General features: G+C 36.0%; 1 protein-coding gene across 6 annotated transcripts in view; it reads left to right on the top strand.

Annotated features, from left to right (window-relative positions):
• The window catches only part of Pnpla8 (patatin like domain 8, phospholipase A2), a 53,286-nt gene extending 39,407 nt beyond the window's left edge, over positions 1-13,879 (top strand). For 5 of the 6 annotated variants that reach the window (XM_034514022.2, XM_034514021.2, XM_076941944.1 and 2 more), the window contains 3 exons: positions 360-554; positions 7,044-7,239; positions 9,706-11,516. In XM_034514022.2, the coding sequence (XP_034369913.1) occupies positions 360-554; positions 7,044-7,239; positions 9,706-9,980 (666 nt within the window). In that variant the 3' untranslated portion in view covers positions 9,981-11,516. Of the gene's footprint in view, positions 1-359; positions 555-7,043; positions 7,240-9,705 lie in introns of all 6 variants that reach the window. The other variant, XM_076941946.1, reaches the window with a different exon arrangement.
• Positions 13,880-21,194: the final 7,315 nt, after the last annotated feature.

Below are 21,194 nucleotides of genomic sequence, written 5' to 3'. Positions count from 1 at the left end.
TAAATCTTTTCTTTCTCCTATAACAGACATATAGTTTTCTATTAGCATTTTGGGTTAATAATATTCTTGTTGGTCTTGTGTATATATATGTGTGTGTGTGTATCTATCTGGCTGGCTATGGCAGTTCACGTTGTATAATTGGGGCACCTAGGAGATTTAAGCAGGAGAATTGCCCAAGTTTGAGGCCAGTGTAGGTTATCTGATGAGTTTTAAGCCAAGTAGGACTACAGAATGAGGCTCCTTGCATTTAACAAATTAATAATAAATTAAGTTTTATTATTAAGTTTTTAAAGACTCTAGATATTGTGATTAATAGTCATATTTTTTTTTTTTTGGCCTACTTCCCTTTATCTCTCTAGGTAGCTGCTATAAGTACCATAGTAAACAGAGGACAAACACCAAAAGCCTTTGTGTTCAGAAACTATGGCCATTTTCCTGGCACAAACTCTCACTATTTAGGAGGCTGTCAGTATAAAATGTGGCAGGCCATTAGAGCCTCATCAGCTGCTCCAGGCTACTTTGCAGAATATGTTCTGGGGAATGATCTTCATCACGTAAGTTGACCTGTGTGGCTGTCTTTAAATTCTTAAATGTTTCAATCAGCATTAAAGCAAAGAGGGTTCATTATATGGGATGGTTTTGACAGAGGAATGGGAAGGAGACAATGAAATAATTATATTAAAATCTAAAAAAAAAAAAAAAAAAAAAAGACTTTTTTTCAAAAGATTTTTTTCCCCCTTCCCTTTCTCCCTCTTGCTATGACCAGACTCTCTTCACCCCCCCTCCCCCATCTGCTCACTCTGCCCCCCCCCCCCAGCCCTGCTTGCTCTGGCCCCAGGTACATTGTAGCTGTCTTCAGACACCCATATGAGGTCATCAGATCTCATTACTCATTACAAATGGTTGTAAGACACCTTGTGGTTGCTGGGATTTGAACTCATGACATCCTGAAGAGCAGTTGGTGCTCTTAACCACTGAACCATCTCACCAGCTCTCAAAGGTTTTTTTTTTTTTTAGAGTCAGAATTTACTTATTGTTACTAAACTTCACAAGGATTAACAAAGGGATTTTTTTTGTGTTTTCACATAAGTCAAAAATTCTGTAATTCAAGAAACTTTTATTGTTTGTTTGTTTTTTTTAAATTACTAAGCCTTCTGACATGAGAGTATGGGTTAGGAAAACGTTTTCTATTTTATATTGTGTGGTAGGTAAATACAGTAAGTGTTGATGGAAAATGAGATAGTGTGCCTGACCCTTATGCCAACATTATGAAAACTGATACATTTTTTGGAGGTGTAGGCCATCTGTGTGACAGTTTTGGAGGGAAAACTGGAGGCAAGGATGTCACAGAAGAAACACTCTGTAAGCGAGCTGTGTGCTAGACAAGCTTCGCATGTACTGGCTCATTTATTACTTGTTGCTACTTAGGAGACAGACCTGTTTTCATTTTACAAGTAAGAAATTAGATCTTCAGAACTGTTAAGGGTAGACCAGAGAGAAAGCCACAGTTACAGGTGCAGTATCTAGCAATTCTCTTTCAAGTATATGATTGAAGTAACTGGAAAGTTGAATATTGTTAATTTTTTTTGTGTATATATTCATATACTTAATTTCTTTCCTCTGTTGAGTTTTTTACACTGTATAAAATCTGAGTTCATAACTTATACTAAATAATAAAAATAAGGCAGGTTGAAGCTTTTGAGCTAACATTTCCAAAATATGTATTTTTATAAATGCTTATTTTTCATGTGACTTTTCACTTAAAATCAGTCTTAGTTGAAGGAATCATGAATTCTTTCTTTTCTAATCATTGAGGTACTTGGATACTCTTGATGATAATCGATTATGTGGGAAAAAAAAGTCTAATATTACTGCCAAGAACCTTCAGATGGGTTATTCAAACTTGTCTTAGTGTTTTACTGCTGTGAACAGACACCATGACCATGGTTACTCTTATAAGGGCAACATTTAATTGGGGCTGGCTTACAGGTTCAGAAGTTTAGTCCATTATCATCAAGTCGGGAACATGGCAGCATCCAGGCAGGCATGGTACAGGAGGAGCTAAGAGTTCTACATTTTCATCTGAAGGCTGCTAGTGGAAGACTGGCTTCCAGGCATCTAGAATGAGAATCTTATAACCCATACCAACAGTGACACACCTACTCCAGAAGGGCCACACCTTCTAGTCTGCCACTTCCTGGGCCAAGCATGTGCAAACCCCATCACAAAGCCCATTCATAGATCTTCTGTCTGTAGATAAGCTGTCTGTAGGCTATATAAACTTGAAAACTTCCTCACAGAGAATTTTAGTTTTTGACCATTTTTATACTAGTGATTGTAATCTCTCAATTTATTTTGAGCTACTGATAAACTAATTTATGTAAGGATATAACTACATGGAATAGGAGATGTAGTTTGATGTAACCAGTGGACTCCAGGAACAATGATACATTTATCTTAAAAAAAATATTCAAATGGCATCTGTAATTTTAGACCCTACTTAAGTAAATACCTTTATAGTGTCATTTTGTAAATCTTGAGGAAAATATAAGATAGCTTTTCTCTAAAAAAAAATATTCTAAAATATGAGTGATCTTGATTGCTTAAACAAAACTTGGAAGGAAGCAATGTAAGTCTCTGTCTCTTTCTTATCCTTTAGGAAGCTGCCAAAGATAGCATTAAGATATAGCATTTTTAATCTCATTTTAAAAATACATTTTAACTGTCATATCTCCAAGTATTTCATTTTAGTTCATGTTTTTTTGGAAGCAGGTAGAGTATAAATTATGGAGCAGGATTTAGGAAGAAATAAAAATCTTAATTGAGGAAAGGCCTCTCTTGGACTGGCCTGTAGGAAGGTCTATAGGGCATTTTCTTGACTGGTGATTCACCGGTCAACAAGCTGCAAAGGGTAAGGATTTTTTTCTCAGTAGCTTAAGTTACTTCTCCTTTGTCAGAAACTAGCATCGTATTTATCTTGAACTAGTACCTATCACACAGAATTATTTTGTCTCATTTTTTTTTTTCATCTCTACTTCCAAAATTAAGTTGTTAACTTTCCACATTGCTAAAAAGAATCTGATACATCACTGTATTAGTAAGGGTTCTCTAGAATTAACAGAACTTACAGAATTAATTTCTTTATTCATAGATCCCGCTAAAAGACATAGCTGAATGTGGCCAAATAACTCAGACTACAACTAAATATTTATAGACTGAGTTGATAAAGTCACTAATAAGATAGTTAAATAATATAGATGTGGTTGATTCTTTACAAAGAAGTTTTCATCTCAGTTGTCTATAGAATGAATAGTCAATTAGATAAAAGGAAATGGGGAATGCTTATTTATACAGTTTGGATGGAAATATATTTGGAAATGTTATACACAAATAAAAGTTAAGACAGTGTAAAGGTAGCATTGAATTATACCCTTCAAAATGAGTTATACCCTTTAAAATTTGCCTATATTTAATTTATTATGAAAAGAAATCCCATCAAATTCAAAAACCAAACTCAAGAAAGGGTTTAATCAGTGGTTAACAGTGAATACTGCTCTTCCCGAGGACTTGAGTTTGGTTACCTGCACCCACATCAGAAAGTTCACAACCACCTGTAACTCCAGTCCCAGGGAAGTCTGATGCCTCTGACCTCCATGGACATCTGACTGCACAGAGACACATAATTAAAAACAGTAAAATTAAGGCATTAAAAAGCAACTAAGAAAGAAGTAGCCATGCCAGCTCAGAAGGTAAAGCGGGAAGATCATGAGAAACTGAGCTCTGCATACTGAGATCCAGTCTTAAAACCAACTAACTTACTAAATAAATAAATAAATAAATAAATAAATAAATAATTGGGGGTTTTTTGGAATAAGAAAATTAGAAAGCTGAGCTGTGAGGCATTGGTGTTCATTCATTAGAGGAGCAACACATTTGTGATATCAGAGAGAAAAATAGCATTTTCAGAAGATGAGTTTACACTGTGAATTTAAACCATGAATATTTTTCTTAGAGCATAGAGAAAGAACGGAGAACTCTTGTGCCTGTAGGGCAAGTATGGTGCACTGAGATGATAGCCACATGCAGAGAACCAAAGGATTCTGTAAGAAAAGTGAGTTTAGTAGCCAACAAAGTTATCCAAACTATAGTGAGCCATTACACTAGGTAAAGGTTCAGTTTATTCCCTATAAGCTTTTTAATCTGCATGAGTATACAGATGGTTATTTAGGCTTTTCATGAATGAACTGAAATACTATACTTGGTAATAGAGAGTCAGTCCCCCCCCTGCCTCCTACACAACACTTTCTCTTGTGCAAGGTTCAAACCAGGACCTTATCCATGCTAGGTAAGTGCTCTCACATCTTTAACTTGTATATAGACTTTATTAGGATTTTGCGGTTTATTCTTTGCCATGCTATTTTGACTTTAGGAATGATAAACATTAAACTAAATCACTAAGAAACACACTAAAAATTCAGGCTGTTAATAACAAAGTAAGCATCATCCCCAGAGTGAGAACCAGCTATGCTGTTCTTGTCCTGTTCTCAATACAAATTGACCTTTTCCTAGATGCAGGCAGAGGGCAGATATCAGTGCTCTTAGGACAGCTGCAGTCACTCAAGTGGCAAACAAGATGAAGTGTTTTCTCTTTTATCCCAGATGTGTTCTTCTCATCAACCAGTTTTCTGTCATTTTAGTTTCAGAGTGTCAGTACTCAGCATCAAGGAAAGAGACATGTTGTGAAATGTTGACATCTATTGATAAGTAATATTTCCTATTGTTATTTATTTTTTTAATAGAGGGTCTTACTGTGTTGCCCTGGCTGGCTCTATGTTTTGAGTTTGCATTTAAATTCACAGTAATCTTTTCTCAGCTTCTAGAGTGCTGGGCTAACAGATGTGCACCACCATGCACTACAAGAGATATATTTTGAAAGAATCTCCTTTCATGAAAGTCACAGCATAGAAACATACAGCAAAGCCCTGCAGAGGCATGTAGTAAAGATAGTGGTGGCCAGCAATTAAGAGATAGAAATTAGACCATAAAGTGACAACTAACAGCCCATACTGCAGGAAGAATGGAATACGAAATGAAAAGATGTAACCAAACTGCTTTTCTCAGATTCTGATGGCCTCGTCTTTCCCTGTAATGTCAGAAGTATAAAACTATTAGTGATCACTGGCATTTTGTCTCTCTGCTTTCTCGTGTGAGTGCATATTAGACTGTTATTTGAGGAAATTTGGTCACTATGTGTTTGGGGATGGGGTAGTTGGGTGTAAAGTAGAACAGAGTCCAGAAATAGACCTACATGCATATGAGCTGTATGGATAGTACTTTTGTGGAACAGGCTGTACATGTATGTATAGTACAAGTGAGCGATCTATGAATACCAGAGGTTAACTTAAGTGTCTTTGCTCTCCAGCTTGTGTGTTGAGAAAAGGTCTCTCATGGAACCCAAAGCTTGACTAGATTGACTGGTCAGTAGGCTCCAGCAGTCTGCCTGTCTCTACCCTCCAGTGCTGAGGTTACAATACAGTGTGTGCCACCACAAATAGATCTTGGTATCTGAACTCAGGTTCTGTTACTTGAATAGCAGGTACTTTACCCACTAAAGCATCTACACAGCCCCAAGGATACTCTTGACAAATTGCTTTGAAATATATCGCTCTTGTTGCCCGCACCTCTTTCTGTTTCTCCCACACTCTCTCCATGCCTCACAGTTTATACCAATAACACTTAGTGGATTGTACTTAAACCTCATAGATTATACCAACAATATTCAGTAGATTGTAGTTTTAAGTGCAAAACATTTTTAGAAGAGCGGTGTTGTGATCTAGGGTTAAGTAGATTCCTAACAGTTATTTTTTTTAAAAAGTTATTGTCCATCCACAAAAGTCACTGGTACAGAAAACTTCATCAAAATGAGAAACTTTTGCTTTACAGAGGTACTCTTAGAAACTCCAAAGCCAAGGGACACACAGGAACAAGTCAAACATCTGCAAAAGGAACATATGTGAAGCCATATTGGAAGAAGTCTAAGTAGTTACTTAAAATATCTCCAATCAGATGTATGTCCCTAGATTTTAAACTCAATATACAATATAGTAATGAAATAGATACTACTGTATGATTCATTCTGTTAAAGTTTGGCTGTAATTTTAAATACTTCTTCATTTTTATAGTACTCAACCCTGACTGAGATTCAGTTTTTTCTACAACATACTCTTATCAGCATGTTTTACATTTTTGAATTCTTTGCAATCATGTTGCTACTGATAAACACTTAGAATAGAGGTTCTCAACCTTCCTAATGCTGCGACCCTCGAGACAGTTTCTCATGTTGTAGTGACCCCAACCATAAACTTATTGTTTTGTTACTTTATAATTATAATTTTACTACTGTTATGAATCATAAATATGTTTCCCAGTGACCTCTGTGAAAGGGTCATTAGACCCTCCCGCCAAAAGGGTCATAACCCACATGTTAAGAACCACTGACTTAAAAGTTTAAACTTTCTCTCCTACTTTCTACAGGTTATAGCTGTACTGTGGATATGATACCTTAAAATTATTTTGTTTAAATTTCAGTTAATTTGATTACACTGAACTTGTGGGAGATTGTTTTGTTCTTATTAACAACTATTCTAGGATCTTTAAAAGTTGTTTGGTTCAGGGATCAGCAAGATGGCTCTGTGGTTAAAGGTACTTGCTTCCACCTGAGTTTAATTTCAAGGCAGTTTTTCTCTTACCTTTGTGTGGATGCACACACAATTAATAAATAAATATACATGAAAACATTTTAAGGATTTTAATACTGAAATATTCATTTCAGTATTTTTAAACAACGTACACGAAGCAATCCCAAGAAGTTGTTCAAAATAGGAAACTCAAACTTAGATCCTTCTAGAGAGTGGGTTTTGCAGTTGTATATGAATAAACTCATTTGAAAGGTTCCTCTTGTCATAAGTCAATCATAACTACAGTGATAGCATTTCCCTAGAGTAAGTACTGAACTGACTGTTCTTATGGCTTGTGTTTTACAGGATGGAGGTTTGCTTCTGAATAACCCTTCAGCCTTGGCCCTGCATGAATGTAAATGTATCTGGCCAGATACTCCACTAGAGTGTATAGTATCTTTGGGCACAGGACGGTATGAGAGTGATGTGAGGAATACCTCAACATACACGAGCCTGAAGACCAAGCTCTCTAATGTTATCAGCAGTGCTACAGATACAGAGGGTTAGTCTTTCTGTGCTACTGTTCAGATACTTGAACTTACAGTATTTTGATTTAGGTAAAATGTGATCTCAACTGTGAGTGGTTTAGGTCTGTATTGTGAGCTTAGAGCGCACAGAGGAGCTCCTCACCTTTTGCTGAGTGATCCTGAAGAGACTACTCTCCTCCCTTAGAGGTAGAGAAGTATGTAAAGCTGACTTGGCACAAAAGCTTAGGTGGAGACTTGACAGTTAAGAAAAAGAAAAGCAACAAGGGTTAGATGGGTTTAGATGTTCAGATAATAACTGTGGAACAGTTGGAGGGTTAAGAGAATTGGATTCTGACAGATGTGGAAGTTGCCTGGCATTAGAATACTTTCTTGTTTCTGCTCCTGGTGCACTTTTAGTAGAGTCTAGAAAAGACCAACGTGGGCTTTCAGTCATTCAAGTATCAGTTGTCCTTCCTCTTTTTAAAGTTCTCTAGGCTTTCTGTCTGTGGAACAAAATTCGAAAGCCTTCCTCCACTAACACCAGACCTTCTAAAACTGAACCCCTGAATGTGTCTCTTGTCCCGCAAGTGTATCTACTATGTTAATCCTTTCTGTTCTACATGCTTTCTAAGAACTCATGGGCCTCATGACCTCTGCTGTTGCTGTACTGTTCCTATAAGGCTCTCTGCTCAGATAGACGTGTGGCTTTTGTGTCATTCAGACTGTCTGTTGTCCAGAGACCTTTCTAGACTACTTCATCTTCCTCACCATCTTATTCCAGCTACTCACCCTCTACAAGCACATTTTCTTCTTATATTTATAGCTGTATTTTTTATATATTTATTTATCACATATCTCTCTGTGCCATTAGAATATAAAGCAGAAAGTGAGAATGTAGCTCAGTATTAGAGTTGTTGCCTGGCATTTGAGAGGCCCCTGAGATTCATCCTCAGACTTTAAAGTGCAAAAATGCTTATCATGCCTTATCTGATTTATTGTTGATTCCAGTTATTAGCACATATTAAGCCTTCAGTGAGTGTCTGTTGAATAGTGAGTTTTGAACCTTAGCTTTGTTTAGATCTCTGTATCATACTGCTTTATCTTTAGGTTTTAAAAATGGGTGAGTAATTTCTTAAAGTAGCATGTAACAGCTCCATGTTTGTCATTCTCTATATCAACATATCTTTAGTTAAATCAATAACTTAGTGAGGTTCTGTGCTTTCTGTTAAGGACATTAATCTTTTAAAGGGTAACCCACAAAAACATCATAAACAGGATTTTTTGCTATCTGAAAAGTTTTTGCCAAATAAGTTTTGCTAAGTTAGTAAGATATCTTTTTATTTTATTTAAAACTGACAAAAGCTATGCAACTTGTTCTTTAAATTTAAGTAGAATCGGTGTAATTATTGCCATACACAAGCTAAGGAATCTTTTCCTTGTGTCATTAACTATGGTTACTATACTGCATACATAAACACTAGTATTTTTTTTTTTTCAGCTGTAATGATTGAATCTTGCATAGTAGTTTTACCGGTTTGCATATCTACCAGTAATATGGTGTGGTCTCTTTCCATTTTCTCAGCAATGTGTCTTTATCTCTTATCTTTTAATAAGAGCATTTAATATTATACTGTGAGTTTCTGGTTTTCATTTGCATTTGTGATGAATGAAAACAATTTTTTGTGGTAGAAAATTTCTTTCATCTACCATAGATAGTCTTTAGTGAACCGGTCTCATACTTTATTAGTCTATATGTCAGACAGTGGCAAGCTCTTTTGGAATTTTTAAATGTGAAATGTTACCTCGCTGTACTTATGCTATAGTTAATGATACAAATATAGAGGTTTGTGACAGTTAACTTTGAAAATATATAAGAATTATTATGTTGTAACTTTATATAAGAATAATTTATATAGTACATTGTTCTTGAAATATAATAGCAAGTTTATGTGGCCTCTCTGAACAATTACTGATTAAGTGGGGAGTTTATATATGACTAATTTAAGAGGAGGACAAGACAACTAACATGATGATAAATGATGTTTGCCTGACATCCTTTATAAAGGACAGGGTAAGGGACTTAAAAACCTTTGGAGGTCATGGGAATGTGTATGACTTACAGTAGTAGAACAAATGCTTATCCATTACCAAATTTTATCAAATTACACAATTAAAAGTGATGAATCTTAATATGCATAAATATATAGCTCAATGAAGATGATCCCCCAGAAAATGAAAAGCAAAAGAAAGGAAGGCATTTCATCAAGTAGAGTGGTCAAGCAAGATCCCTAATTGAGCAAAATATATGAGGTATTTGGAAAGTGAATTGTAACTTGTAGATTTGTTTTTGATATAGGTTGAACCTATTGTGAGTAAAATAAATGTGTTTATGATGTGCCTGAAATGAAGATAATTTTAAATGAGAAAAATTAATGGATCATTTCAAAATAACTTACCTCACACCTTTTCTTACCAACCTTTCTTCATTTTTGTTTCAACAGAAGTCCATATAATGCTTGATGGCCTATTACCTCCTGACACGTATTTTAGATTTAATCCTGTGATATGTGAAAACATACCCCTAGATGAAAGCCGTGATGAAAAGCTGAACCAGCTTCAGCTTGAAGGGTTGAAGTATATAGAAAGAAATGATCAAAAGATGAAAAAAGTTGCAAAAATATTAAGTCAAGAAAAAACAACTCTTCAGAAGATCAATGATTGGATAAAATTAAAAAGTGACATGTATGAAGGCCTTCCATTTTTTTCAAAATTGTGAGTAGGGTATACATGTGTTTTCATAAATGAAGGCCATCAAAAGATCCACCAATTTAGAGAGGAATGGTGTGATTCAACATGAATTTTCTGTAGGACACTTAGTGAATTCTGGGAATCCCTGAATCAAATAATGCTTTGAACAGCTCGAACCTCACAGAAGATACGATTGGTAACAGAAGTTATATATGGGAATTAGGTATTTAAGATGTTCATAACCTTTAGGCATTTTATTACTATGCTAGTTGGTTTTAGTATCTATTGGTCTTAAATTGTTTGCTGTTTGAAAATGTATTAATATATGTGCCAAATAAGAAATAGGGAATGTTATACTTTATGCTTTACTTCTAGTCATTTCAATCATGTGGAATTTGTGTGACTGTTGATTTACTTTCATATCAAAAAGGTGAATTCTCTTTACATTTACACTACTTAGCATTTCATTAGGTACACCCACAATCTATGTGTTACTTTTCACTGTAATAATCATTGACAGAGATAGAGGAAATGGGATTATCTTTATTAAGGTACATTTACGTTTGAAATATGAAAAAACTGGATACAGTTTTCTACTAAAAAGATTGAATTTCCAGTGAACTTTTTCTTGAAATTTCAAGATGTTGTTCACTTTTGTAGATCGAATGCTATCTTATCATTTACTGTTACAGAATTATTTGATTTTACTGAGAAAATATTCTTATCATTAACAAATAAATTATTTAAGTGACCAATTGATCAAGGCTAATGCTATTTTAAAGTTTTTTTATTGTTCATAATGATTGCCCAGTTTCTTGTAGCATTTATGAAGAAATATTAGTCTAGTTCTATTTACAGAAGTTAAACATGGTGCCAATGGCCAAATATATTGATCTTCACTGTATTATTTCCCTTGTAAATCTTTATACTGAAATTTTTTCTGAAAAATGAAACCAAGGTGTGTATCCTTTGCTTAGTACACATAAACTTAACAGTTCTGCCTATGTTGTCATAGTGTTTGCAGGGCTGGATCACTGAAACAATGAGATGGGTGGGAGTGGAGTGGTTGAGAATGTGGGTATTGGTTGGCTGAATAGTCAGCCTCTGGGCATGACCTTGAAGACAGTGGACAGTTTGTAAAAGGAGGAAATCTAATTGGCAAATTTTGTGTCTTCTCCTTTATTTTTTAAGAACAAGATAAACAAGCATCCAGTTATTTCAGAAGATAATTTAAACCCTCCTTTTTAGCCTTTAAATACAAATAAACTTTTATGCAACTAGACTGACTTACTAGTATAAGAAAAATAGAAACTAATGGGAATCTGCATATTCTGGGGATTCTCTGTAGTAGCAGATTTCAAGCACAAGGTACTGTGTAGCCCGTATAAGTGTGCTCTGGGAGGGTCTCTTGTCCTCACCTAGCATAGTCCATGCTTTGCCACTTAAATCCACTGTTCCTGGTTTGTGCTTTGCTAGTCATTGCTAAGGGTACTTTGGACCAGAGTTTTTTGTTCAGCCACTTATATTGGGTGCCATGTATAAACTTTCCTTCTAACAAAGTATAGCCATCTGTGTGGTTTGCATGTTTTTCTTTATTCTCATCTCCATTGGTACTTGATACTGATTATCCAAAGAACTGAGTAAGTCCCTGAGACAACCATCATTTTATAAAGAAGGAAGTGCTCTCTGTGCCCAAAAGTCATTCTAAAAGCAGCCTATAAAAGAGAGACATAGAAATGAGTTTTTAATTCTACATAGGTTAAAGTCTTTCTCAAAGAAGCAGTAAAGAAGTCTGCTTTATGAAATACGAGTTCATCAGATGTACTAAAAATAGAATAAGTTTTTTTGTATTTTGATCTCAGACCTTGCTGACTGTTTGAGAAATCAAATTTTTTTCAATAAATAGCAGATACTATTCTTTATTAAGCATTGAAACTCAAGAGTTGTCTGTAAAGGCCCCAGGGGTTGGGAGCACTATAGCAGGGTTATAATCAACACTGTATTCTTTTGCCCCTCCCAACCTTTTGATCCATGAGAAATTAGACATCATAGAAATTTTTGACTGGAAAAGAGGTCTCAGAAAGCCTGAATGCATTCTGAGAGGATTCAGGACTCTCACCTTGGGTAACAGGAGGGAGCAGCTCGCAATCACTTTTCCTCCTTTCATTCACGACACAGCTTGCAGTCGTTGACATAGCTAAGACCCCTGAAAGCTGAGGCCCAAAATTTGACCCAACTCACTGAGTGCTAGAAGTACTTCTAAGCAGCAGGGATGGTTGCGCAGCCCTGTAACCAAAGCAAAAGAAAAGCTGCAGGGATGGTTGCGCAGCCCTGTAACCAAAGCAAAAGAAAAGCTGCAACAGGATGATCAGGAGCTCATCGGTACCCTGGGATCCATAACTGCTCTGAGTAAAGCTCAACTACATAGGGAGTTCTGGGCTAGCCTGGGCTACGGAGTAAAAACACCCCAAAAAAGGAAATCCTGAGGCCTGCAGTAAGACTCAGCAGGTAAAACGTCTTTCTGCCAAGCCTCATGACTTTTGGTCCCTGGAGACCCACATGCTGAATGAAAAGAGAGAACCAACTGCCATTAGTTGTCTCCTGACCTCTATATTTGGGTTCTGACATGTGTCACACACAAATCTAGTTAAAAAAGAGAGACGAAAGGAAAGGGAAGAGAAGGCATGAGGAAAGGAGAGGATTAGTTATAATCTATAGGAAGTATTCCACAAGCATCAGTTGGCAGTAGTTTGAGCATAGTAAATGTGTACATGCTTAGTGAGCACCAGGAAAGGGGCTAAGGTTTACTTATGAGCAAGCCTGAAGTGAGTATTGTTGCACTCTTAGAAAGCTTTTCAAGGTACCAGGGCTCAGAAAGGTAGAGCTAGAACCATTGCACACTCTCATCAAAACACTGTCTTTTAACTAGAATGTACTTCCTGGAATGTGGAAGAATGACTTCAGGTCCAGCTTATGGACCTGCATATGGATGATATGTTTAGTTGGTAAGGAAGTGTTCTTATCTCAGTACATGTCACCTCAGTCTTCATGGCCTTAGAGCTTTTTGCAAAAGCAGATTGTCTCTGTTCAGTTTTGTGGCTGTATCTTAGGTCTTTCTTTAGTTACCCTGGGATTTGTCATCTGTATTGTACTCTATTGGTTCACACTTCTAAAAGGACTCAGAATTCCATGGCGAGGGGACCAGAGGAGAGGATGTCTGAGCTTTCCTACCTAGTATGCCAATATTGCAGTCTTCCAGAAGGAGTGTCCTGTCTACAGAATGGCCATAATAAATTTCTTCTACAGGAAATTAAAGCTGTCTTCTGGGCAGTTAGGATACATAATCCATTTGGAAAATTCCATGTTGGTTTCATCCCAACAAATTCTTTTCACATTCATTACTCTGTGTTCTTTTCTTTTATTGTTTCTTGCCAAGTTTAAATATAACAGAACTGCTCTTTAATTTGACTTTTCTGAAGCAAATCTATGGCAATTTCTCTTTTATGACAAAGGAATAGGAAACACATCAAAAAACAGATTGTTCTGTTTCCGGCAGGAGCTATCCACAATCCAAAATAGGATTTGCAGACTACAGATGCTCCTAGGCTGTTTGAATGTGTTGGTCCACCACTTTGATAAATGTTTGTCAGAAGTCACACTGATTGCTTTGTTCACTATAACTTTTATTCAACTAATATGAAGAGTTTCAAATTCATCACACCCCATAAATATGCATGAATAGTTTGGTTAATTAGTTTGTCAAAAATATATTATTGGACCAGTGAGATGATGGCTCAGTGCCTAGGAACCTGTTTAATGATCTGATGAATTCCAAAAACCCACATAGGAAAGAACTAGTTCCCACAAATTGACCACACTGGATACATGTGTATGCATACAAATGTGCTCATGCATGCACACATAGTTTTGGTGATGCAGACCTGTAATCACAACAGTTAGAAAGCAGAGGCAGGAGAGTCAGGACTTCTCAAGGCTAGTTTAGGCTACATAGTGAGTTTAAAGCCAATCTAAACTATTCGAGGCTCTACTTTAGGAAAAAAAATGTAGCTATTGACTGTGATGTTGATTTTTCTTCATTATAAAAAGCTGTATTTTTTCTTCATTCTTCGTCTTTAGACATTACATATTACGAGGTGTGATAGTTAATATTGTCAACTTGACAGAGTCTACAATCACTTAGGAGGTAATTCTGTGAGCATGTCAGTGACGGATTATCTAGGTTCCCATAACTATCGTAGCACCATCCTATGACCTGGTATCCTAGACTCAAGTGGAAGAAGCTGATCCCTAGCATCACCACTCTTCTTCCTAGCAGCAGATGAACTGTGACCAGCTGCCTCATGCACCTGCCTCAGTGCCTTTATGGACCATGATAAAAAATGCACTTAAATTGTGAGCCAAAAGAAACTCTTCCATAAGTTGCCTTTTTCAGATAGTTTGTTGCAGCAGGCAAGCCAGTAATAAAGATAGATACATTTAAAAAATTACAGTCTAATTTAATATTAACAGGTTATGTGGTCAAAAATGGTTGATAGTCTCATAACTGACATTTGTACAAGGTATGAGTATCACCACTATTCTTAATCTGTTTAGTATCACTGAGATGAAAGTGATACAAAGTGTTTTTGACTGTTCTCAATGCCATTGAGAAGTTAAAATCCTAGTATGAATCTGTAATAGTCGTGCAAAAATTAAATACTGAAAAATTCTACATCTAGGATTAAAAATATTGTCATATTCGTTCAGATACTATAGTATCTATACTTAAATACCTGATTTATTAATGTACTTTTAAATGAAAAGTAAAAAATATATTTTTCATAGAAGAATAAACTGTTAATAGAGGCCAGAGAAGATGGTTTAATATTTAAGAGAGCACGCACTGCTCTCCTAGAAGACCTAAGAGAGTGCGTGAATGAATGAGAGTCTTTGCCAGGCATGGCAAATGTCTTTAATCTCAGCACTCAAGGGGCAAAGGAAACAGATCTCTTGGTTCTAGGACATTCTGGTGTATATAGTGAGTTCCAGGACAGTCAGCACTACATAATTAGAGGGACTATATTGCAAAGCAAAACAAACAAACCAAAAACCAGTCAACAAGTACTCTTTTCTAGTAGCATATACTACTAATATGTTTGTGAAAGACAAAGTGGTTGAGAATCCAAAAGTCCATCCTAGTATCTGAGAAGAAAGGACAGGCATCGCATATTATCTCATTGAATGTTTACTAGGTGTAGGCCTAGCTACTTAAGGAAGATAAGGAAGTAGGGAAAGAAGGCATATCATGACGAACTAAAATACTAAATAAAAGAAACGAAAAAGTGATGAAATATTCTATGTCATGATAGATAGCTTTGGTTTTCATTCACAATACCTTGCTAAGCAACGGTTTTAACTTTTTCTGTTGTACTATCGAATTATTCCTGAAAAAAAAAAAGTGTTCTAGGTTAACAGTCATTTTGCTTTTTTGTTGATCATAAGAACTCTGAAGAGTTCTTAATAATGGCTCCAGTTGAAAAAGTAAAAACTAATGATGTTTACACCTCCCTCTGTTTTTTAGATTAGTCTTAACATGCTTTGTTTTTCTATAATGCTAGTAAAATTGAGTCATTTAGAACTAACTTGCTTGTTCTGTTCTCAGTTATCGAAGCCACATTCTCTTCACAGGTGCTGTTATTTTGGTGGTTTTGGATGACCATGTTTGATATCAGGCTACAATTAATCCATACACATCTAAACATGCCCTATGTATCCCTTGCTATGCTTGATTATGTGGAAAATGCTCAGTACTTAATGCTTAGAACTGTAGAAGCAATGGAATGTTAGAATATAATGGTGAATTGTATGTTTCAAGTGTTCTGGTGAAATTTACCTAGGTTACATTTGTTGAGAACCGCACTGCCCCACGCTTTGAGAGTGAGTGGGGATGGAGGGGCAAGAGACTCGAAGAATGGAGACAAAGCAGAGTGTGTGACCAAGTCTCGTTTCTCGTTTATTGTCTCTCTTATTGTCTCCTTCTATTCTTGTCTCCCTCTGTCTTATTGTCTCCCCCCTTGTAAGGAAATCCTGGGTATTTATAAGCACAAGCAGGGGGACACAGCTGAAGACACTTTACCACGTGCACCATGCAGCTGGGGTCACTAAACAGTAAAACAAGATATGTGGGATAAACAAGATGTTTATCAGAGTGTGCTCAGCTGTTGTAGGCTGTTGAAAACAAATCTCTTGTCAGGATATGTGGCTTGAGATGTTTGCAAAGATGATAGCTGCTTTCTGCTAAAAGTCAGCTCCCAACATAGATTGACAATAATATTCCCAGTTTTTAGCACAGAAAAATTTTGACATTTTTGTCTTCAGAACGGCAGCCCATGTGCCCATGTGGAAATTGTTGTATCCAACTCCATATGAACATATGAATATCAATAAGAAGAGAGCTCAACCCTATTTTGGCTAATTTTCACATCTGAAAGATTGCTTAGAAAAAATGTTGACCCCCCCCCCCATACTCAGTAATATTATGAAAAAATCAAGAAAATTAATTATTTTGATTTTAATACTTGGAGCTTCTTTATGGCTTGCTAGGCCACTTTATACTACTCACAACTACTGAAGAATCTTATTTCCCACTCATTCTAATGTCTTAGGTTCTACCATACACTCTCTCCCACATAAATACACATAGGTAAAAATTGGAAGTGAAGATCTGCTAATGAGAGAGAATGTGGTGTTCATCTTTCTGAGCCTGGGTAACCAAAAGTAAAATTTGTACTAAGCAGTAAAAACCTAAAACAGTTGTTTTTGTATCATTACATGTTTCCAATTCAGTTTGCCACAGGCTTTTTGGAAGTATCTCATGCCTCTTCAGCACTGTTACATGTGTTCTAGCCTTTTGTCTAAACCAAATCATCCCCCTTGCACTATTATGGAGAGCTGGACCAATTAAAATGCTTTTTAAAGAACCTTTTGAAACTATTTTTTGTAAGAGAAACTTATTTCCTAAGCTGCAAGGTAGACTCATGGCTGGGATCCCTTCCTTTTCTAGAAAGGTCAAAAGATTACTGGCCTGTTAGTGTCCTTTCACCTGGTGCACACATTTGCGTGCTTAAATTTCAACAGGAACTCAGATCTCATTGAGCACAGAACAAAAGGTTTCTTTTATTCCATAGCTGAATTGTGTTCTGTCTCTCTGGGAGCAGTACCTACTCATTCTACAAAACCTTCTAAAACATCTTCGAGCATGCTCCTTGTTATTCTATTGTTTGGCCAAACAAGGCCAGCAATCACTCCGCAAAAAACTTGTGCAAAATATAGAACTAAATGAGGCCAAAATCAGTGGCCTCCCAGCTCAAGACCTGTCCACTGCTTTTCAAATAATAAGGACTTTGGAAGGTGTGGTGAGGAGTGGATGCATTTAATAAGTATTGATCATTGTGGTAATTTGTACTTTTTTGTAACTTTTTACATTTATTACACTTGTTTAGTTTGGGTGAGGGCATCTAGTTGGAGTTGGTTCTTTCCTTCCATCATGTGGATTCCAGAGACGGAACTCAGTATGTCAAGCTTGGCAATGGTCACCTCTACACACTGAGTCATCTCACCAGCCTAAAAGGTGTATTCATGTGAGCTTTTTTTTTTATTTTTGTAAAATGGAAATTCTTTGTTATCTAAATGATATTTCTTGTCATCTCTATTATTACCTAGTCTCTATATTGTTTAAATATATCAAAGAACATCTAATGAACTGAACTTCTGGGACAAAAAAAATAATACAGAGAATGATGAATTTTTACATTGTAAAAATACACAGAGCCAGGAGTGATAATGCATGCCTTTAATCCCCACACTGGGAAGGCAGAGGTAAGTGGATCCTTTGAGTTCCAAGCTAGCCTGTGCTATAGAGTGAGTTCTAGGATGGATAGTTAGGTCTACATAGAGAAACATTGTCTTGAAAAAGAAACAAAAAACAAAGAGAATAAAGTAGGTTTTATAATTTTATAGTTTTTCAGATTCATACCTCTACAGTATCTGGTCAGTGATGAGTTTTATATTCACATGAAGGGCTAGAATTTTAAAAAATGGAATGCAGTGCATAAATTAGCAAAGGAGAAAAGCCTTTGATAAAGTTCAACATCCCTTCCTGATAAAATCCCTGAAGAAACAAAGCATAGGAAAAACAGACCTTAACACAATAAAGGATATATGACAAACCCATTGAGTTCATTAAATGGGAAAACTAGAAAGCAATCTCAAACATCCAGAACAATACCCATGCATACTCATTCCACTCTCTGAATTTTTGGAGCAATAAAGCAAAAGAAGGAAAATAAAAACAGGAAAGAAAATTCAAGTTATTCACATTTGCATATGACATGATTTCACACTTAAAACACTATATGATAGGCTTAATCAGACAACTCAAGTTTCCTAATCATTTTCAGAAAAGTAGCAAAAATTTTAACAAAAAAAATCAACATATAAGATTCAAGAGCTTTGCAATATTCCAATAGTGAAATTGGCAAGAAAGAAATCAATAAAAAAGCCCATTCATAATAGATTAAAAAATAATAAAATTTTTACAACAAACCAAATAAGGGGGAAACCTCTGTAATGTAAGTCACTGAAGAAAGAAAGATACTAGAAAAGAGACCTCCCACGCTCACGCTTTGGCAGGATTAATAGTGTCAACTTGCAGATGTAACACAATCAATCCCTATCAAGAGCCTGAAGACATGCATTGCAGACTAGGAAGAGAGATCCTACCATTCTTGTGAATCACACAAGCCCGTCCTTTATTTGCCAAAGTATTATTTTACTATTTGGGTTCTAGATCCTTAATTCATTTGCTTCTCTTCATTTCTACTATTTTTTCTAAAACCTCTACCCCGCCCCACCCAGTGCAGTCTTTTTCCTTTACATCTGCTCTCTATCTTGTAGGTGAAAGCTCAGAATTCCTCAGTGGCCCACAGTTCTTTTTTCTTAGCATATTATGGGTCATACAAAAGAGTTTCATTCAGTTTTCCAAACTCTACTATGGCCTTAACACTTATCCCTGGCTTTGTGTGTCTCTGCAGCCTCATCTTCTGCCTCTTCTTGCTTTCCTCACTGTGCTCTAGGGCCTTCCCATTGTTTTTGTTGCTTAAATGACCCAAACACTCCTGGCTTCTGCAGAATGCTGAGGAATTTTATTGTTGGTATTGTTCATAACAGCCTGTTCCCAGCCTCATTTATTCAGCATGAAACCCTCAGTGAAATGCTCTTCACCACCAGCCTTCGATTCGTTAGGTTGTCTTTCTTTTACAACCTTTTGGAGGCTGAGCTTTTTCTTCCTTGCACTTACTAAACTAACATGTGCTCATTAGATAAGTATTCACTTGTTTGGTACTATTCTCATTTCCAAGCTAAAAGATCCCTGAGGTAGGAACTTCTGCCTCTCTTATCTCTTATTGCTATGTCTCCTATATAGAATCTGATACACAATACATACTCAATTTTGTCTATTAATTCAGTGAAGGAACAAATGTGTCTGATTCAAATCTCAATTGAAAATTCTTAACACATAACCCTAAAAAAGTTGCTTAACCTCTGTGAGCCTCCTCAGCACCCCCATTCAACATATGTTGAACTCTTTCCTGTAGTAACATTCCAAATGCAGAAATTTACTGCATTAAATTTTGTATACAGTTGTTCAGTTAGCAAAACAGATAACAAACTTTCAATATTTAAAATCATCAGTTACAGGTATTTTATATTTTGTATATTATATAAAAATATATTCTCAAATATTCTTGTTGATATTTACTAAAAACTAATTTTTTTATTTAATTTTTTTTTTTTTACTTACTCCCTTTATATCTCACTCACTGCCCCTTCCTGGTCACCCTCTCCGACAATCCTTGCCCCCATCCCTCCTCCCCTTCTCTGATCAGGTGGGGGTCCTCCTGGTTATCCCTCCTCCCACCCTGGCACTTAAAATCTGTTCAAGGCTAAGTGCTTCCTCTCCTATTGAGGCCAGACAAGGCAGCTATAAAAACTAATTTTTATTAGTACTCAATGAGATGCCTTTTAAGATACTGTTAATTAAATTAATATTAAAAGTGGAAATTTATGAGACATTTGGGTAACAGGATAAAAAATTTTAGCATTCTTAACCAAACAATGAGATAGCATTAATCATTTTGAAGAAAATTTTATTATTCTAATTAATCTTGCCTTCCATCAGGTTGCATGAAAAAAATCAATTAGTGATAGATACATTTTTGTACAAATTATTACTAAACTAAAATTTCTTATTCTCAGAAATAATCTTAATATCTGCATAGTAAATCAGATTGAACCTGTAACATTTAGAGATTTACTTCCCTAGCCAATGAGAGCTTGAAGAAAGAAGACAATTGGAGAGCTTTATGCCCAGGCAAGACCTGGACTCAAGGTCAAGGTTTGAGTTTAGAATTCTTAAACACTTTGGAGTTTTGTGATAAAATACTTCTGTCTGGGGAGGTAGACTAGCCTTTTACCCCAGTCCTGACTTGGTTCCTGAACCATCAGAGTCCTCAAGGTCATATAGTAAAACACTCTAACCTGTACCCAAGTTCAGTTCCCACCTTTTTGGATATCTACACATTCCTGCACTAGGCTCCAGGTATACACACAAGCAGAATCTTGATTGTTAAAAGTATGTGAAAAGAATTTTCAAGATCCTGGTGGAATTCTTCAATCCTAGGAACTCAGGCATGGTCTAAAAGAGATGTGGAATAAATCAAAGAGGAGCCAGAACAGGGCCTTCAAAAACCACTGCATTTGCTTGATCCACTGTGTAGTTTACACTGTAAAATACTGGAAGACAGAAGAATACTCATTAGGATGGCTATGTTCTAACAATATAATTTATAAACAAATTAATAAACAAGTTTGCACGGAGGTACTCTGCAAAATTGGATAATGTTGCTCCCAGAAGCCATTGTTATTAAACAAAAAAATTTCAGAAGCATGTATAAGAAACTTTCATAATGAAGTATGGTCATATGTTTCCAGAGATCCTCAAAATAATATAATATAGGTCATTGCCATATAGGTCATAAATAATATAGGTCATTGCCATATCACTTGGTTACCTACCAGATCTAGGTGATAAGACCTTATTGATGAAGATACCTCATAGTTTGTGTACAGCATACAATTTAAACTAGAAGTGAATCAGAAGCCTCTCTGCTAGCTAACATTT

Source organism: Arvicanthis niloticus, chromosome 11, assembly GCF_011762505.2.
Source record: "Arvicanthis niloticus isolate mArvNil1 chromosome 11, mArvNil1.pat.X, whole genome shotgun sequence".
NCBI classification, from domain to species: Eukaryota; Metazoa; Chordata; class Mammalia; order Rodentia; family Muridae; genus Arvicanthis; species Arvicanthis niloticus.
The sequence above is the reverse complement of the archived record's forward strand: the minus strand, read 5'-3'. Positions and strand labels throughout refer to the sequence as shown.